This window comes from Struthio camelus, chromosome Z (genome assembly GCF_040807025.1).
Source record: "Struthio camelus isolate bStrCam1 chromosome Z, bStrCam1.hap1, whole genome shotgun sequence".
NCBI classification, from domain to species: domain Eukaryota; kingdom Metazoa; phylum Chordata; class Aves; order Struthioniformes; family Struthionidae; genus Struthio; species Struthio camelus.
Genome location: NC_090982.1, coordinates 28,448,392 through 28,468,018, shown reverse-complemented (window position 1 = coordinate 28,468,018; position 19,627 = coordinate 28,448,392). Strand labels below are relative to the sequence as shown.

General features: G+C 42.5%; 1 protein-coding gene across 12 annotated transcripts; it reads right to left on the bottom strand.

Moving 5' to 3' along the window:
* Positions 1-1,007: 1,007 nt before the first annotated feature.
* On the bottom strand, positions 1,008-19,258 carry GCNT1 (glucosaminyl (N-acetyl) transferase 1). 12 transcript variants are annotated; one of them, XM_068927064.1, is made up of 5 exons: positions 19,111-19,218; positions 10,137-10,218; positions 8,624-8,738; positions 7,941-8,068; positions 2,091-7,506 (listed from the first exon to the last, which is right to left on the bottom strand). In XM_068927064.1, the coding sequence occupies exon 5, from the start codon at positions 7,366-7,368 to the stop codon at positions 6,088-6,090; it is 1,281 nt and encodes a 426-aa protein (XP_068783165.1). In that variant the 5' UTR covers positions 7,369-7,506; positions 7,941-8,068; positions 8,624-8,738; positions 10,137-10,218; positions 19,111-19,218; the 3' UTR covers positions 2,091-6,087. The 12 variants fall into 12 exon arrangements, with proteins under 12 accessions (XP_068783163.1, XP_068783165.1, XP_068783167.1 ...); XM_068927066.1 differs by lacking the exon at positions 19,111-19,218 and adding an exon at positions 19,075-19,092; XM_068927065.1 differs by lacking the exon at positions 19,111-19,218 and adding an exon at positions 18,748-18,788.
* Between the last annotated feature and the right edge of the window lie 369 nt (positions 19,259-19,627).

Below are 19,627 nucleotides of genomic sequence, written 5' to 3'. Positions count from 1 at the left end.
CGTGGGCTCAAGTTCTCAAAGCCAAAGGAAATTATTTAAAGAAGAATAATTAGACTACTATCTGTCAGGAAGTGTTCAAGTATCCTGTCTTGGCATCTGAGACATGGATTTCAGTAGGAGCTGTCTGCTCAGGGCCCTTCCTGCCCTTTTCGTCTTGACTAACTAGTTTTCGGTATCATCTTTTTTTTGGAAAGGGAGAGGGGGAACATTTTCTATTTTTAAACCACTTGCTTTGACTATAGGGATTTGATTCTGTACTTAGCTTTTTCTTGTCAAGCTCTATTATAACTATAGAAGACCAAAAAATTGAAGTGAATATTGACAGATCCTAAAAAAAAAAAACAACAAAAACAGACCACGTGTGTGTATGCATCAATGCAGGGCTCAAACAGCAAAGCTCAGTTTCAGAGCTATAGAATAAAACTATTTCTTATATGCAACAAGCAAGGAAAGGACTTATCTCAGTTACAAAATATTCACAGAATCACAGAATAGTTGAGGTTGGAAGGCACCTCTGCAGATCGCCTAGTCTACCCACCCCCTGCTCAAGCAGGTTGGTGTAGAGCACGTTGTCCAGGATTGTGTCCAGTTGGCTTTTGAATATCTCCAAGGATGGAGACGAGTAGAAAAACTCAGCACATAAATGAGGAAGGTAACTTAGTAAATAACATTAGTACAGGTCCCTGGAAACTCAGTAACAGTATTGGGGAAAAAAGATGAGTGAGCTGATGTGAAATGGAGACCCTACCCTAAAAATATTGCCTTTCTCTGACTTGCTCTCTAGGACACCTGGAAGCCTCCCTGTTTGTTGAAAGCAGGTTACTGTTACTTGACTACACTGCAGTCTAAGGCAGTAAAAGCACAACTAATGCCACTGATCCATTGGAAGGAAGAGATTTGAGAACTATGAAAACTGGACTATTAAATTATTGCAGTGTTAAGCTGAGGAAGAATGGTATTGCTTACTGGTGGAAAGCCATTTTATATAATACAGTTTCTCATGTTTCAGTCAACTGAAGAGGTGCTCACTTTAATATTTGGTTGTATAACACATATACATTATATACACATATATTCTGTAAGTTTGAATAAAAAATCCACTAGTAAAATATTCAAGAGTAACAATCTATAAATTAAAGCTGTGAAATATTGTAGCAGAAATTAAGTTGTGTTTATTAGCCGCATTGGTAACCTTGGCTGCCACAGCTATGATGAGTTAGAGATAGCACTGAATCTGGAGGAAAGGGTTATGTCCTCCTCATTAGCACTCTGCAGGTATGTTGGAGCAGATAGCCTCCTCATTCATTTTTTACCTCTAATGCATTACTGTTAGAATGCAAGTGTCTGTTTTCAGTCACTTGAAAATGCATCAAGAAATGGTGATCTGGCTGGCTTGCTGAATTATAACCACAGAATTCAGCTTGAAGCATCCTATTGTTTTTTGATGTGCTAGCACAGGAAGCAGTGTGACAGCCAAACACATATCTAACTGTCAAAATAAAACTTAAATCAGGAAAGAGATTTCAGATTAAAGCAGGAGTATTAGATTTTTAGGATAATATCAGCCTTTGAGCCTAATAGGTTTCAACTTGATGACTCTTAATAAATTAATACAGGCTATGTGGTTACCATACAGTTACTTGCCTGCATCAGTAACCAAAGCAAACTGTTATTATTGGGGCTACTCAGAATGCTTGTGTGTAAGTGAGGATTTTTTTGTTCCTTTTTTTTATGACTGAACTAGAGCAGCACATCAGACTCACTGAGCTCTTTTGGAAAATTCTGCCAGGGAAAAAACGTGAAAAACAATTTAGGGCATTGTGGAAAGCATTTTTTTAGATAACTGTTCCCCTGGCTACTCATTCCTTCCCAGCATGAGTGAGCTGGACTGAGAAACTAAACCAGCTTTAAATCAGGAAAAAAAGAAAGGTTATTTGATAGTCAGCAAGTGTTCTGGTTCGACCCCGAGGGGTGGGCACCTCAACAAACGGTCATGGTGGGAACGGTGGGTAACGGACCGTGAACTAAACAGGTTCAGGATGGGGGTATAGGCGTTTTTGTGGCGATGAATGGATTTACAATATCAATAACAAAATAACCCTTTAATAACAATTAACAGTGAACAACAATAAGAACCATTGTATCCGAGAACCTTGAAACTTTGGTATATGAATATATGTACAATATCTGCAACATGGGTGGTAGATAAAATAACAAATTCATCCAAAGGAAAAAATGAGGCAATGCATATATAACCAAAGGCAAAAAATAATAATAATAAGGGCACCTGAGAGGCCGCGTCAGACAAACGCGTCTCTCCTTGGTACTGTGACCGTATTAATCCAGCCACACCGACAGGCGTGCCTTCCCACTCAGGCCACATCTATGGGCATGCCGTCCCAGTCGGGCCACGCACTCCAGCGTGCCGTCCCCCGATATTTGACCGTCTCAATTCTTACTCATTCACTGGGCCCTGGCGTAGTAGCTTCTCCAGTGGCTCCTCTGGTGGCTCCCGGTCCAGCATCCCAGATCAGGACGGTGAGCAGAAGCTCCAGCTGCTCCAGATGCCATCCCGCAGCTTCTGGTGAACACCTTGAAAAAGGCTGCTTAGAGTCTTCGGGCCTTTAACAAGCCTGATAAGCTGCAGTGATCAGCTCTCTTCCTAGCTCTGTCTTGCCCCGCTGCCATTAACCACACACGCCATGCGAAGCTGCAGCCCTTTTTATAGGCAGCCAAACGGTGACTGTAGGCAAACCTATTGACACGTTGGGTGTGTTGGCTGGTCCATTTCTCATCCTTCATTTGAACGCAGACCTGTTTGAGGACTTCAATGTAGGGTCCTCCAGAATGGCAGAGCACCAGGGGTTGCCCTTTGGCCAATTAGGTGGCAGATATCGGCCATGGGGTCATGTAGAGGCTAGCCTGATTGAGGCTAGCCACAGTTACTGGAATCTTGTGTGGGCTGTGGGGTTAAACGACTACAGCAAGGAAGCTGGTTTCCTTCCCAGCTGCCCAAATGCCAATACCGTTGTAGTGCGCAGGCTGCTGCAAGAAGGGCGCCCAGGTGGGCAACGCCATAACTGAAAACACAAGCCAACCTTAATTGTAAACCTCTTTGTCCAGCTTCAAAGGTCAACTCTGTCTGCAAGTCTGGATGTTGCATTTTTCCCTGAGAAGGAACCTGAAGATGGTCAGAGAAATCTTGTAAGTTTCTTGTATTGGAGAGCTACTCTATTTGAGAGTCATGGCTGAAAGGTTGATGCAATCATGAAATTTTTAATTTGTGGCTGTTCATAACAGTAGAGCCCATGAAGCCCAATGTCTTTAGCACAGCATCAGAAGTGATTTCTTGCAGCAGTATTTACGTGAACCATCTCGTAGAAAACTGAGATCAGTTTTGAAAAACTTCAACTGCTAATGTCTATAAGGGACATAGTCTAGGTTTCATCTGAGGTTTCTGGTGATAGAAAGTTGCATGAATTTTGGGATGAGGATTATTTTGGCTAAGCTGCTTGGCAGATTCTAACCTGAGTCTGTTACGATTTCACTAATTGCTTTCTTTACCCCTTATAACTGGCTGGGGTGGGGAAGGTGTCTTTCCGATACACATAGTCACAATGCCTTTAATTTATTCAATTCCTTTTACACTTTCAGTATTTACCGGGGGGGGGGGGGGGGAAGGTTGTTCTTCGTGATTCACTTTATGCAGAAGAAATAGAAATTCCCCTGTATCTAATGGAGAATGCATGCCAAACGCAGTGCTGTTCTCATATTTGTCCTTCTGTGCAGAACAGGGGTCTCTCTTGACTCTATCCAAACAGTAACGTAACCTGTGAGATTGGAGCATTTAAATCAAATAGCATCTTCACTGTCTACAGTAGCAGGATCACTAAAGAATAAAGAGATGCAGAAAGGCATTCATTGTGTTATACAAATGAGTAAGTACAGAACATGCTGCTACAGCTAGGTAAAGGGGTCGATGCTTCAGTTGTCTAGAAGATTTCAGGCAGCTGAGTCTGCAGTCCCACTTGTGCAGAGAACTTCATTATTACTTCTTCAGTCTATCTGAACCAGCAACTCCAGTCTCAAAGCTATTTTTGTAGTTTTTCTTCAGATAGAAATTCGTAAAAGCAAACATCTGCTTCTCTGCTAAAAACGTAACTTGAATTTGTGGAATTTCCTAGTGTTACGTAGAGCAAAGATCTACTTTGCTGTAGCATGTGCAAAGGTAGCAGAGCACAGCTGTCTCTTAGAGTATTCTTGTAGAAAAGCCAAAGGGTGGAGAAGACAGGCTAGGGTAGAACAGAGTATGTCTCTCCACTGCTTCAGCTCTCTGACCTTAATTACCTGTTGATGTGCTGTGTGAGAGTCTCTGAATAATCTCTGAAGAGCTTTCAGGTGGTTTTGAAGGCAGAGGTTTGCAAGAGCAGGCCCTATTTCAGATTAAATTGTTTGCCTCCTTAAATGTTCATATGGTCAAACTGTAAGCAGTTTTATTATATAATGCCTAAATTTTGGCACACATCTTATCAGAAAATTAATGAGAAACCATCTTCTTGAGAAATGCAACATTTCCAAGAAACTGTTTCAGAAGGTCACAGCAAAAAATGTAGGTTACTTTGTCATTTGCTTAGTGCCTCTGATGAGTCCCAGTATCCTCTGAGGAAGAGGGAGGACAGGGTGCTAGTTTCCCTCTAACTATGCCAGACAAACCAGAATTGCCATGGAAAGAAACAGTATTCTCCCCTCACACTGTCCTGTTCCCTCAGTACCTTGCTTCTGTGCTGCTCTCTGTATCTGTACCACATTGCAGCAGCTAATTTAGTCAGGGAACTAAACTGGATCAAAACTAATCAAGATTTCCTCCTTCCCCTTCCACCAAAAGAAGCAACTAACTAAATAAAAATCACAGCACCAGCTAAACCTGAAGGAGCATGGATGCATGAACGAACAGAAGAAAGGCAGCACTTGCTGTCTTAGCTGCAGCTTCAGTTGTAGGTGTTAAGCAAAGCTAAAAACATTTTAGGCCTTCATCATTAAGACTTTTTGGCAGCGCTTTCAGAAGGACTTGAATCGTAGGAAGAGACGATATCATTTAGAAAAAAATAACTTTATTTTTGCATAGGCAGTGTTAAAAGAATCTGTAATGCAAGCTGAGCTTGACAGAAAGCAGAGACCAGCAGTTCTGTCAGTAACATTTGGACACTGCTGCAATTCTTTTAAGTTTTTGAGAAACTTAAGAGTCACCTTGTACCAGAAAGCAAGAGTCCTGATACAGTAATAAGTGTAAAATTATAATTCTAGCTCTCATCAGGCACAGAACTGAAATTTCCCTGAGAAGACATACATTACAAACTAGTGTATGAACTTTGTATCACATCATCAGGGAGAATTTAAGTGTACAAAGGCAAGATTTTGCTACAAAAAAAAAAAAAAAAAGAAACACAAGTCCTTAATACTTCAAGCTGAAGATGAAGTTTCCAAGCGATGAAGTTTCTGAAGGGTTACAGAACTGCAGCAATCAAATTTATATTAAGTGATGACAACTGGCTTTGGTATGTTCCCTTTTGTTTAGTTTTCAAACAAATTGCAGTGTGAATTTCCTGAGATCTTTCGGTATCTCAACATGAACTTTGTGCAGTCCAGCTGCTTCTCTCCCCTTTTTCTCTCCATCTTTCCTTTCCAGTTAGTATTACAGTCACAGAAAGCAACCGTGCATGATATGTATTTTCCAGGCCTTTAACAAATGGTTTAGCTGAAAGCCCATTAATTACACTTTTTAGGTAACAATAAATATTCCAAACAGTTGGGCTTCCAAAAATTGCTGTCTTTAACCTAATCCCATGTTTTCTACCCAAACTTCCAAGCCTCAGCATGCAACATCAGGCATCCTTGTCTTCACTTGAGACATATCTTCTCTCCTCCTAGTCCCTGGACCTCCCTGTGAGGCAGGGCCTCATCACCACCTTACCGATGTGATGAGAAAGCATGTCAGCACCACCATCACCACCACCACCACCATACATGTTGAAGTACATAGCCATATCTTATTTGTACCTATGTTTCATAAAACGTAAGTAGAGTATTTCAGTTCTTTTGCTGATATAAAGCTTTGTGTCGCAAATACTCTTCCAAGCATTTCACAGCAAAAGGGTCAACATCAGTATCGAACTTATTAGCAAAGAAGTGGTGGTTTCGCAGCATCCAGTTCAAGTCTCCTACTCCAAAAACACAGACAGAGCGAACGTGAATCCCACTGCATGGTGGGTAGGGCGCACCTTTAGACACATCACCTTCGAAGTACTGCCACTTCACAAACCTGGCCAGTGCGTTCATGTCAGAAACATCATACTTATTACTGGAAGAAACTGCACCTGGGACTTCAGGGATTCTCTGGATTGTTGCCCACAGGTACTCATCGGGGCTGTAAGTGTCTTTTGCCCATTCAATAAATGAAAGGATTTTGCTGTTTTCTAATATGTGTTCTACAAATCTTCTGCTAACGACAAAATAGGCACTACCAGAAAAAATTGGGGTACTGAGAGGTGGTCGTTGTTTGTCTATGCCTGTGTTCTTTACTTTACCGTCAATAATCTCATGGTGCTTTTTCCACCTTACTTCTTTAGAGAGAGGCATTTTTTCTGTTTCCAAGCTATTTTCACCTTTGAGGGCTTTCAGCCTCTCTACTATTTCCTGGTTGGTCTTAATAGGAAAGTCCATGCCACAGAGGTTTATTAAGTATTTCCACTTTGTACTTCTTCTGTAGAGATCTTTCATGCAGTTAATATCTGCCTGCACCCTGCTCCAGGAAGCATATACAACACTCTCTAACTGGCTGGAAATAAAAACATTATCAAAACATGAAACTATTCCCTTCACGGCAGCAAAGAAGGATTCTGGAGACTTTTTGTCAACATGAATGCAGTAAAAATTCTGAGGAGCATAGATTGATCTTAGAAGTCTATCAAGCATCTCAATTTTGTGATATACCACTACTGAGTAAGCAATTGGAAATTCTGCTTCCTCATTGCTGAGAGGTTCCAAAATATATTTCCTAGTCTTGGTAAAGGAGGCGCAGTCTGTTGTCATGTTAATGTAGTCATTTGTTGTTAGTTTGGGGCGTTTCTTAAACGACACAGATAACGTCTCAAGCTTTACCTTTTGAATTTCTTCTATATCACCCTCCAAGATCTTCGTGCAGCTAATACTGCTAATAGGATCTTCATTAGTCAGCTCCAGATGTCTTCGATTTAGGAAGTATGGTTTCTGGTTAACTTTCAAAACTGAAATGATTACTAGAATAAGCGTTAGCCCCAAGAAAAGCCTGAAGAGTGAGCTGTGGCAAAATCGTAGTTTCCTTTTCAGCATTTCAGATATCCGGAACCTTCACAGAGCTAAAAAAATTGCCCTCCACTCTGCTCATACCAGCTTCAGCAACTTCAGAAAAATCAGTTTGTGTTTCTCAGGAGGTTGGTGCGTTTGTCGGGGGAGATGGAAGGAAAAATCCTACAAGAAAATGCAATATGAATGACAGGCAACTACTAAAAGGTTACTTAAAAAAATTACTGGCTAAAAGTTCCATTATTAATTATTGATTGTAAAAGGTGAATAGTTCAGACACGAGGGTGTCCTTGAAATGTAGAGATTAATGAATAAAATTAGTTTATTTCTCAAAAAAAAAAAAAAAGAGTAGGAAAAACAGAAAACTTCCATAAGCTGCTATTTCCTGGCTTCTGTCAGCTGTAGTACTAGGGCTAGAAACTGCAGTGCAGAGTGAGAGCTGATTCAGCTGCATCTGACAAAATTAAAGCCAGTAAATCAGATAAGTTACCGAGAAGCAAGTATTTGGTGTTAACTCACGCTTCAGAGTTTGACAAAAATGTTTTATACCCACTTCAGCAGTAACACAGATTACATGACACATTCAGTTTACCACTTACTTCCTGGAAGCTATTCACTCTTCATCTTCTCGCCTGGAAAGCAGTTCCTGAAGTTTCAAGATTTTGTATAGGAGATACAGTGTCTTTAACATGCTGCAGGTGATCCTAGAAATACCCTCAGGAAAGAGCTGAAAAGAAAAGGAGAAAGAAATTAGTACAAAACAGCTGTGACTGAATTGCTGAAGGATCTCTTTCAAGGTAAAAGCATTAAGATAGATACTATGATTTATCTTTAAATCTGATCTGTGTAAGTCCCTGCGAACGCCCAGACCTAGGAGCAACACCACCTAGGAGGTGTTGTGTTACCCTGGTTTAGACACACTTATTCTCTACGATTTATCAATCTGTTTTTACCTGAAAATGATCTGCAAGGCTGAGTTACAACAATAGTGATCATCTGTCAATGTCATTTTCAGCCTTATTTCACAGACACTGCTTTACTTTTGTTCATTAGTTCTGCTTCCCCTTACACATCTTTTTCTGTGTCAGCACCCTGTGAGGGAGCGCTGCACAGTTAGGCAGCTGCTACAGCTGTAATTGTTGAGAAACTTGCAGTCTAGAGAGGCTTAAAGAACTGGATTTTTGTTTCTTAAGTGCCTTCCCTATGCAGGTAAACTGATCATGAGCAGGACATCCTTAGACAGCTTACTTAACATTGCTGCTTGAATGTTGTTTGTACTTACAAATTTTTTGTCTCTCCGTGCAGTTTTGGTAACTCCGTGCAGGTTTGAATTTCAAACCAAGCTGTAGTTGCAAAAGCCAATACAGTTTATAGAGACTGTCTTCCAGAGCTTTAAACTGTAAGTTAAAAACTTAATGAAACACCAGAATATTTGAGAGATACATAGCTCCATTCATACTATTTTTGCAAAAGTTTTAGTGACTCTGAATACCTTTATAACCAGCTCAAAGAGCAATTTTTACCAAAAAACAATTGGTAAGAACATCTGTTTTATGAAGAAGCGTGCACTGTGTCCTGTTCCAGGTTTTGCAGTAGCAAGTTCAGCATAAAGTTTTTCTTTCCTACTCTTTTCTTTAAAGCTAGCCCAATATCCTTTTAGCTTTTTAATTCTCAGACTGTGGCTTGTAACTTGCTACTTGCAAATTGCAGAACATGGGTGCAGATATAAGAAATTGTGATTGGGCATGACAAAGTTTTTTGGCAGCAATAGTGGCATTGGGACGCCCTACACATGTCCACTGCTGTGCCTACAGCATCACAAACAGACCTGGGGAACTGACCCAGCTGGGTCGGGATGTGTGAACAGAGGGGTGGGATCACTGCATGACTGTCTTGCGCAGCTACAAGGATCAGAGAGATTTTAAACCAGTGTTATCACCAAACATTTCGTAATTGAAGCCGCTACTGGGCAAAGAGTCTCAAACTGTTTGTGAGTAACAGCCTTATATGAATATCTTATTTACTGTCAAGGGTACTTTGTTTCCAGAGTTGTATCTGTAGTTACTTTATCCTGCATTTCTAATTTGTCTTATGGACATTTATTCCAAGTCCGTTGTAGGTAAATAGTGAAGTCAAACTGAAAGAGCTAAAATTTGGCCGCTTACAGTAAGTAACCAGATGAACTAGTGTGCAATTACATCTGTAAGTGTACCTTTTAAACATCAAGTCTCAGACTTCTGAATTTGAATTTAAAAAAAGAAAAGCAAAATTCTAAAACTATCATTTTTAGCTTGGGGTGTGGCCTTAAAACTAATGATATAATTCAGAGCAAGGTTTAAACTGAAATACGTTATAACTCACCGCATACTTACTTGCATGAAATCTTGCTAGTTCTGCCTAGTATATCCAATCCAATAAAAATAATATCTGTTACATATTAATTGAAAAGAAGGACACTGACTTTGTGATAGTGTCCATAATCTGTATACAGCATATATTTACACAGGCTTTATTAGTGATCACCCTTAAATTTCTGATTTCTTCCTACAAACTTAGAAATGAAAACTTGTCTAGAAGTTAAAAAGCACTTCAAATACATTTGTATTTGCAAAGTTGTAGTTGATAGAAGCTGGAATCCTTCTCTTTTTAGGATCCCGGTCAGCACTGTTATTCTGCTCTACTCTTGGTTTACGTAGGAGCTCTTAGCATTGTGGAGTAACATATGCTTTAAAAAGATGGCCACTTCCACCCAGGGAGTCAGAGCCTTAACTGAAAGGTACCATTATGATTCTTACCTGTTACAATCTCCAAAGAACAGAGCTTGCTATGAAGTCTCTCCTGCTCCTGTTTTACAGTAATTCTTGTTTTACTCTTCTCCTTAGCGTTTAAAAAAAAAAAAAAAATCTGAAAGCTGAATACAGTGTGAAAAATCTGTTTCGGAAAGCCCTTCTACATCCACCTGTATGCAATTCCTCTATCGTTTTGAGCTGAGAATAATCACACCTTGCATTTCCCTTATACAAAAATGAAATATCTGCAAACTATTCAAACATGGCCCATCGGCAAACGTGTCTCACTGACACACCGCTCCTTCTGAACAGTCTTAACAACAAGACGCTATTTGTTTATGCTTGTAATATGTATGTTATGCTTGAAATGTTTATGCTTTGTGAGAAGCACTAGAACTTCACCATATCCTATTCTTTGCAATGCTGACCATCACAGGGTAAGAAAAGATTTGGCAGCTTTCATTTACTAGTATGCCTGTTTCCTGTTTTAGAAAGTTTTATTGGGATAGAATACGCATTAGTACAGTTTCATACTGCACTCAGCAAAGTCTTTAACATTTTTCCTCAAGTTGTGCCTCACTTTGGTGTGCCTGCTGAAAAGCGCAGTGCTGGAGACAGAGCTTCTGCGCTGTGGGAGGGCGGGAAGGAGATTTACGTAGCTGCAGATAACACACTGAATGCCACAGCCTTGGACTTGCTGTTGTTGAGCTTCAGTCTCATTAAGTTACCTACTTGACCAGATTCATTCTTTACTGCCTCCTTCTCACAACCTGTTATTTTTGATGCAGCAGGCATTCAAAGGGGAAGCCACTGATACAGTAGATGCTGGTATTTGGAGAAATTATGACAAAGGTTTAGCTTGGTGCCTGCTTCCCTCTTCCCAGCAAAAATTATTCTTTGCTGCCTTATACAGGCTGTAAAGTATGACTAAACACCACGACAAAGCACAAGTTTGTTTTGACTTGACTTTTGCTAGAGACTACTGTTAGACATTTAAATAGAGCTGAGCTTGTAGGAAGAAGGATTACTGTATCTGGTTTAAATCTCTAATTACGATACTTGTTCCATGTCAGAGGGCAAATCACCTGCATCTTGGTTTGTTCATCTCTGAAATAAGGACTCATTACATGGGAGTTTGGGGGATGTCTTCGTGGAAGTTAGGTTTAGATTTAACTGTTATATTATTGTAAAGGTGCTGACATAAAATAGCTGATTTTACTAAGGATGTCTTCACCTGCTTGCTATATAAACTTGAGTTAACCCCATAATCTGAATTTTTCATCTGACCCACCTTACTAATAGAAGAAAGTCAGCAAGAGTCTATATGGGCGCTTATGCCAAAAGAGTTAACTAGGAGTAATTTTCATCAAGGGAAAGCTGCAGCCACAGGCAAGAGGGAGCAGCACCATTTCAGCCCAGGTCACCATGAGATTTCAGATAAGTATGAGTTCACTCATCCCTAAAAACAAACAAAAAATCCCACGGCAAATGTAAATCTTCAACGGAAAAAAAAGCTTTCCCAAGATTATATCGTATCTCAGAGGGAGACCAAAGTTCATCTGGACTTTTCATGTTGCCCGGCTAGACTGCAGCTGTACGTATAATGTTAGTGCTATTGGGAAGGAGTATGAGATAACTGGCATGTTGTACTCTTGCTGTAGGGTTTGTGCTAAGCTAAGAGATTTTCATGATGGTTTGAAGTAAACACAGCGCGCCTACATGGCTGCCATGAGACGCTCTGAAGGAGGAGGCGCGCCGCTTGGTGTGCAGCAGCCCTCCTGGGCTGCAGTCACACCATGCCATCGATCTGGCGTTACGATGCGCTGCTGGCGAGAGGGGCAGCCTGCGCCCCTTACTCCCACTGCCTGCACCCAGCATCAGAAAGCCTCGTGTGACAGAAAGGTTTTGGAGATCTAGCTTTGCACAACTCCGCAGTCCAGCAAATGGAGCGCCCCACTTTTGGGGTCTTGTTTGGACTGATATGCTTGAAAATAGGAAAGGCATATTTCCCTAAACGAGGGGAGAAATAATAGCTACCTTTAATCAGTTTTTTACATTAGGGCAGTACCATTTCCTGAGACTAATTTTTTTTTTCAATTTACATCACTTCAACCTCCTCCTTCTGCCAAATCATTCTTATTGCATGCGTCTCTCTCTCTGAAAAAGTGCAAACTTATGCTTCTTTACTCAGCTTTACTGTCAATTGACAATACTTAATAGATGAAAAGTATCGTCAGAATTGGCAGGATGGGCTCCCTAGTTTTCATGCATCAGAGCTCTTCTCTTGTAACAACTTTTCTGAAATACACCACACTCCCGTGTCCTGTTTAAAATAGATTAGTGTCAACCTCAAAGCTGAGTATTTATTTTTTGTATTTAAGAGAGTTATACTTCTTAAGTATAATTTTTCCTTAGAAAAAGCAATTAGAGCATGCTGTGAAGAGACACACAGACCCACTTCATGGTGCGATGAAAATCACCAGGGGCTGTAGGCATGGGGACCAAAAGCAGTTTTCTTCTGATTTTGGCCCTTCAGCTGTTTCTCGTATGAATGGAAAAAGTGTCGAGGCAAATCAGTGCACAGCTAATTACTATGTGGTATGTCAAATACCAATTCGGCATCCAAAAGAAGGAAACGCTCTTGTCCCCAAAACACGCTGCAGGCCAGTATCCAGCACCCGAAGTTCAGAGGGGACTGGCTGAAGGAGATGGATGTGCTTTGAGGTACTTTGGCAGCCTGGAAGTCTTGTAAAGGAGTGACAGCAAGCAGCCAGGAAGGAATGAAGGGTTCGGCAGAGCCTCAGTGCTTGACAGGAGGTCAATGCCAGCCAGCACAAGAGTAAGCAAGACCTAATAGTGCTGGTAAGGCCCAGCAGTGACGTTCGGTGCTGCCACTCTTGGTCTTGCAGGCTGCTCAACTGCAGGGAATGAAGCACCCCCAGCTCTTTCCTTTCTTTTTTCCTCCTATTCAGCCGCCGCTGAAGAATACAGAGAATAAGGAGATAGCGACATTAGCTCACTTGTGGGTGCTTCAGTGACTTTTGGCAGACAGCTACAGTGGGGGAGATCCCAGCAGTGGGAACATTGCACTGGCTTCTAGTGTATGTCCACAGGCACGTCAGCTTTTCATGAAAGCTTTGCATCAGGTATTTGAAATCTTCCAGGCAGTCATAGTAAAATCCTATGCCTAGTCATGAGAACTGGAGATTTTTGTTTTTAGGGAAACCTACTGAGGAAGGCTGAGTGAAAAACATAGTGCTGGGCATACCCACCTCTGAGGTGGTACTCGGGACTGGCTAAGAGACAAGAAATTTGTCTGACAGCTAGGAATTGAGGGCTAAGAATTGACTTACTCTTTCTCTTTTTTTGCCTCGGAGAGGGGAAGATGTAAGGAAATTTCAGCTGACCCCTAGAGCAGTCAGTGAGCAGGTGTTGACCTAAAGTCAAATCCTTCCTCCTCTCTTCCTCGTTCACAAATTCTGCCCGAGATAGGAAACGCCTCCTCAGCACTTCACCAGAAGGCCCTCCAGCAAAGGCAGATTTGCTGCACAGTCCTTGAAGAGTTGTACCAGGGTGTGTGCAGCATGCTTCGAGGCATACCATGTCCCATAAGCAGTTTTTATAATTAACCTGCTTCCATTCAGGTTCAGTTACGCAGAACACTAATTCTGCGAGGAAGTGATTGTTTAAACCCTTAAACAGCTTGCCTACACACAAATGTGCATAAACACAAATATGGACTGCGCGGGCACAGGGTTGTCTGAAGGGATGTGTCACCCGCAGAACGGAGCGACTGTTACTCAGTGTTTCCATGATATCAAAGCAGTATGATCTTGAAAGCAGCTATGCGTGTAACTGAATGAAAGTGCTCATGTTTATTCCGTTAGACTGTCTTCAGTCTTACTGGAAGTATTAGTCATAAACAGAATATATGGAGTCAGACCATAGATTTTATGGGATTAAGGCCTTAATTCTGAAAGTCATGTACAGAGAGCAGCGGGTTTCCATGCGGGCACACTAGCCTGCTCATTGACAGCACCCTGCAAGATCAGGACCTCTTCCTTTAGAACTGATTTAAAAAAAAAAAAAAAATATATATATATATATATAAAAGGAAAAAAAAATTTGTTTAGAAAGAATTAACAAAATTTTATTTCTGTGTTAGTACAGATGACAGACAAAACTCCACAAATGACTAGTCCTGCTGTACCCAACACTACATGGAAATAGAAGAATGAGAGTAGCTAGAGGTGGTGAGCTGATTATCAGGGAAAAAGAATGAAAATAAATTCAGCACTGCGGTTTATTTTGAGATCCTGTGTATGAATGCCAGGCATCTGACACACTAAAATCTCTCCCTTTAAATCACCAACAAAACTTGCATGAGCACACACTCAGTGTGTAAAACAGCACACTGAAAATGCTGTTATTTATGAAAATGTATTTTTCAGTAGCCTTTCTAAGTAATCCCTCGAACTGCTATATTGAATAAATCATCTTCAGAGCAGAGCTCAAAATCTGATCCCCATTAGTGTTCATGTCTCTTTGTACAGTAGGTCCCACAGGCGGAGCTAAAACAATAAGAAATTTCAACTAAGCAAAACAAAGCTGTTACAGCAAAATCATTTGAGCAACCAATTGCAACCTCAGAAAGTCTAGATCCCTTACTACTGAAGAAAACAGATGTATTTTACCTCAGCAAAAACTGCAATCATAAGTCCCAAAATAAAAAAGCCAAAGTCTTTAAGGTAGTATTGCCCAGTTTAACCCACAGTAGAATTGCTTCATGTTCATCAAAATAATTGGTATGTTTTGGCTACATTGAAGTGAAATGTGTATCCATTTTTTGACACCATTCTCAAGTTGGATCTACAAATTCCCCTGCAATGGGGCAGGTTTTGCATCTATGATGCCCGCTTGCAGATTTTGCTATTTGATCCCTTGTGGCAATGCTACGTTTCAAAAAGGAACTGGCATACCCTGTTAGAGGAAAGGTAATGTCATCTATTGAACCAAAACTAAATTTAATAGGGAAGAGAAGAGGCTGTCAAACTTTTGAGTACGTAGATCCCTCTTCAAGCCTAACATTTAAATTATCATTCTGAGGAGACTTTCTTAGTCCTATTCAGACGGCAATGTTTTGAAGTCCTGCCTGCAGCTGCACTTCATCAGTGAGCTAAAGGACAAATAGTACCAGCAGTAATAACTTTCTCCTCTGAAAATGACAGATCTCTGCCTTATAGTTGCAGCCCTAATAAGGATCAGTTCAAGTGCACAGGTTTAGCTCTATTGAGCAAGAAGTCAATAAAATAGCCTTTTTTTTTATCTGCAGCTTTAAGAGGTACTCTATGATTTTTGTTTGTTTTGCTCTTCACTTTAGATGAATTCAGTCTGATCTTCAAGACAACTGCACATAAAAATACAGTTCAAAAATACAAGTTTTACTTGCCTGAGGAGCAGACCCTACTGGAAAGTAAGTTCCACTGCAATATACACAAAAATACAGACAGAAGCCACACTATAGTTTAGAGCGCTGCATATAGCATGAGCATTGTTTAACTTTCATCGCCACCACAGAAACTTTATACAGTAGCACTACAGACTGAGAGAGAACTGCCACCTCTTTCCGTTATTCCCCTTCTTACATAGGATTTTGCATTATGAAAATAGTCCAATTCTTCGCCCTCCTCCTCCAAATGAAAAACACATAAAAATCTAATGGACAATAATATGTACAAGTAGAAAAGGAGAAACAAAATTGGGACTATTTTGTTAACATTTACACAATACAGTATTCACCATGATTTACAAAGTTCTTGTTTGGTGGATATAAGCAGCTCTCTGAGCTAACCCAGAGTTTTCTGAGATGTGATGAGGTGCATGTATGCTTTTATTAATGTTCTCTTTCAGCTTCACAGCCATCCGACTTACAAGAATGCTTTACATTGCAAGTACTAGTTTCCCTGGAGCTATGAAGTAAAACCTAGTGGCACAAGTTTATGTGAGCTGTACTAGCAGGGCATGCTACATTCCTGTGGAATTGCCTTTCTTTTGGTTTCCCTGAGACAGAAAAAGGTAGGTTGATGGGGCTAAGTATTTTCAAGTTGCGGTAGTTTATGAACCAAAGCAAGCAGAGAACTTCTGGATTATGTTGAGATTCCAAGGAAAACAGGAGGACATTATTAGAAAAAATAAGATAAATCTTTTCTTAAGACCAGCAGTAGGTTTTCCACTTAGCAACAAATTTGGAGAGCTGGGTTTTGCTCCTATATACTGTCAATATGGCAGACTGTAAATCTTTGGCGTGCATGAGTAAGTGTTTCCCAGTACCAGTCACTGAAGTTTCGAATAAAAGAACAGACTTTGCAAAGGGGTTTATGTTTTCTTAAAGCAACTTTTGGCTTTTCTAACTTCAGGAAGGAAGCATTGCACATGATTTCACTTGTAAAGCCCCAGGCAATTGAAGTTCAGAGGAAAGAGATAATGCTGATGGCTGATGTCTACTGCAGGCAGACAGTGAATTACAGAAGGAGAGAAAATAAAAGCAGAATTTTCTGTTGTATACGCCTGCTTCCAAAAGCAATGTACCATCATAACAGAGCTCCAATTTGAGCAGCAAGTACCGCATTATTTTTCTTTGGTCATCACAAGATTTTTCAAGTTGAAGTTGATAGACCGACACGATAGTTTGGTCTGCTCTCCTGTCACTACGGTTTCTGACTCCTGAGGGCTTGCTGTTCTTGCCAGCTCTGAAGTCGCCCACCTCAAATTCCATTAAAAAAAAAGTTAAGCACTGCAAGCTCCACACTGGCAGTTCCCTGCTGCTGCCACTCTTCCTTCTTCCACAAAGAAATCCACTTTTCAGAGCAATATTTAAATTAGGCAAAGCGCCAGAGCCTCCAGAGCTAACTGAGCCTCCAGTCAGGCTTCTGAATCCTCTCGCCCAGCTTCGGTCACAAAAAACTATTTACAACCTCTCAAACAGCTTTGCTATTAAGAAAAAAAGGAGGTTTTGTCAGGGTGTTCCCTGTTCTAGCAAGTTTAAGGGGGAAGAGAGGGAAGGAAACACGCCACCTGGGAGCATGACACTTCAGGAGCATCACATGTCCCCTCTCCCCTGTGCTCCCTGACTGATTGCACACACCAAGCGGGGTCTCCCATGGCCAACAGCCTCCCATGTGCTCCCTGCATCCCTTGAGAGGTGCTGGCCAGTGGGTGCTCTGGCCTGGCCTGGCCGTGGAAAAGTGGAGGGAAGAAGGGAGGAACAAAAGGAGGAAAGAAGGGGGGAAGGGAACAAGGGGGGAAGGAGGAAAGAAAGAAGGGGGAAGGCAAGGAAAGAAGGAAAGATAAGGGGGAAAGGAGGAAAAAAGGGAAAGAAAAAAGGGAAAGAAGGGGAAGGAAAAAGGGGGGAAGACAAAAAGGGGAAGGAAAAAAAAAGGGGGGAAGGAAAAAAAGGGGGGAGGGAAAAAAAAGGGGGGAAGGAAAAAAAAGGGGGGAAGGAAAAAAAGGGGGGAAGGAAAAAAAAGGGGGGAAGGAAAAAAAGGGGGGAAGGAAAAAAAGGGGGGAAGGAAAAAAAGGGGGGAAGGAAAAAAAGGGGAAGGAAAAAAAAGGGGGGAAGGAAAAAAAAGGGGGGAAGGAAAAAAAAGGGGGGAAGGAAAAAAAGGGGAAGGAAAAAAGGGGGGAAGGAAAAAGGGGGAAGGAAAAAAGGGGGGGAAGGAAAAAAGGGGGGAAGGAAAAAAGGGGAAGGAAAAAAAGGGGGGAAGGAAAAAAAGGGGGGGAAGGAAAAAAAGGGGGGGAAGGAAAAAGGGGGGGAAGGAAAAAGGGGGGGAAGGAAAAAGGGGGGGAAGGAAAAAAAGGGAAGGAAAAAAAGGGGGGGAAGGAAAAAAGGGGGGGAAGGAAAAAAGGGGGGAAGGAAAAAAGGGGGGAAGGAAAAAAGGGGGGAAGGAAAAAAGGGGGGGAAGGAAAAAAGGGGGAAGGAAAAAAAGGGGGGAAGGAAAAAAAAGGGAAGGAAAAAAGGGGAAGAAAAAAAAGGAAGAAAAAAAGGAAGAAAAAAAAGGAAGAAAAAAAGGTGAAGGAAAAAAAGGGGGAAGGAAAAAAGGGGGGGAAGGAAAAAAGGGGGGAAGGAAAAAAAGGGGGGAAGGAAAAAAAGGGAAGGAAAAAAGGGAGGGAAAAAGGGAAGGAAAAAGGGAAGGAAAAAAGGGAAAGAAGGGAAAGAAAAAGGGAAGAGGGGGAAAGGGGAAAGAAAAGAAAGTAGAGGGAAGAGGGGGAAAGGGGAAAGAAAAGAAAGTAGAAAGAAAAGGAAAAAGGGAACGGGGAAAGAAAAGGGAAGAAAATTGGAAAGAAAAGGAAGAAAAAAGGGAAAGAAAAAAGGATAAAGAAGGAAAGGAAAAAGAGAACGGGAAAGAAAGAAGGGAGGAACGAAAGAAGGAAAAGGAGGAAGAACTTGGTTTTCCTCCCTTGCAGTGCGGCACCTGCAGGGCGATCGCCCTCGTCTGCTGGCCGGGGCCGGGGCCGGGGCCGGGGCGCTCCGCGGAGGGCACGAAGGACGCCCCGGGAAGGGCGACGCTCGTGGCCCGGCCCGGCCCGGCCCGACGCCGCTCCCGCCCGCAGCACCCACCTGCAGCGTGGCTCGGCCTGCCTCGGCGCCGCTCCGGCAGCCGCAGCTGCGCCAGCGCAGAGCGCAGACCGCCGCCGCCGCCGCCACCACCACCGCCCACCCCGCCGGCCCCGGCCCCGGCCAGCCCCTCCGCCCCGGCCCCGGCCCCGGCCAGCCCCTCCGCCCCGCTCCGCTCCGCCCCGCTCCGGCCCGCCCCGCTCCGGCCCGCTCTGCTCCCCTTCTCTCCGATCCCTGGCCTGGCCTGGCAGCGCTGAGCTAGCGTCTGGCCCTCTTACAGCCGCACTTTTCTAGGCTTTTTTTGTTTGTTTGTTTGAAGGCTTCCCCTACCACTTTCGGTAACGCCGTGTAAGAAGGAGTAGGCACCTTTGCGGCAATGAGGGCAAGTCCTCCGCTGCTCATGGCCCAGCTGCGAGCTGCAGCCACGAGGCTGTACAGCTGCACGGCAAGCCGGGTCGAGGAGCTGGAAGTCAGCTAGAAAGTGGTTAGATGTGGTTTCCGCTTGCAGGTCTGCAGAGGCTGGCACAAGGGTGCCAGGGCAAGGGGGAGGTGCTGCTGCCAGTGGCAGCTCAGATCAGATGGGTCAGGTCAGGCACGGTCTGCGAGACTTCAAGTCAGCATCATCTAGCAAAATCTCGTTGCATCGGTGTCTCCTGGGAAGAGAAGATTGGCAGCCCCTTTCCTGGCAGTTGGGGGCTGGGGCGGGGGAGAAGGAAGGAGCCTTTCTAGTGTGTCTCTTACTTACAGGGCCAGACTTGTGGTGGGCTACAATATATAAAAAAAAGGCTTTTCCCATGGAAACCAAGCAGTGATTGGTAACAGAAGTTCTGTTCAATGGGAGTGAAAAACTGTGTTTTTTAAAGGGTGCGTGTGGATTTCCTAC

Excerpts from the sequence above, each read along its gene's own strand:
- GCNT1 (XM_068927068.1), bottom strand. The coding sequence starts at position 7,368 with ATGCTGAAAAGGAAACTACGATTTTGCCACAGCTCACTCTTCAGGCTT.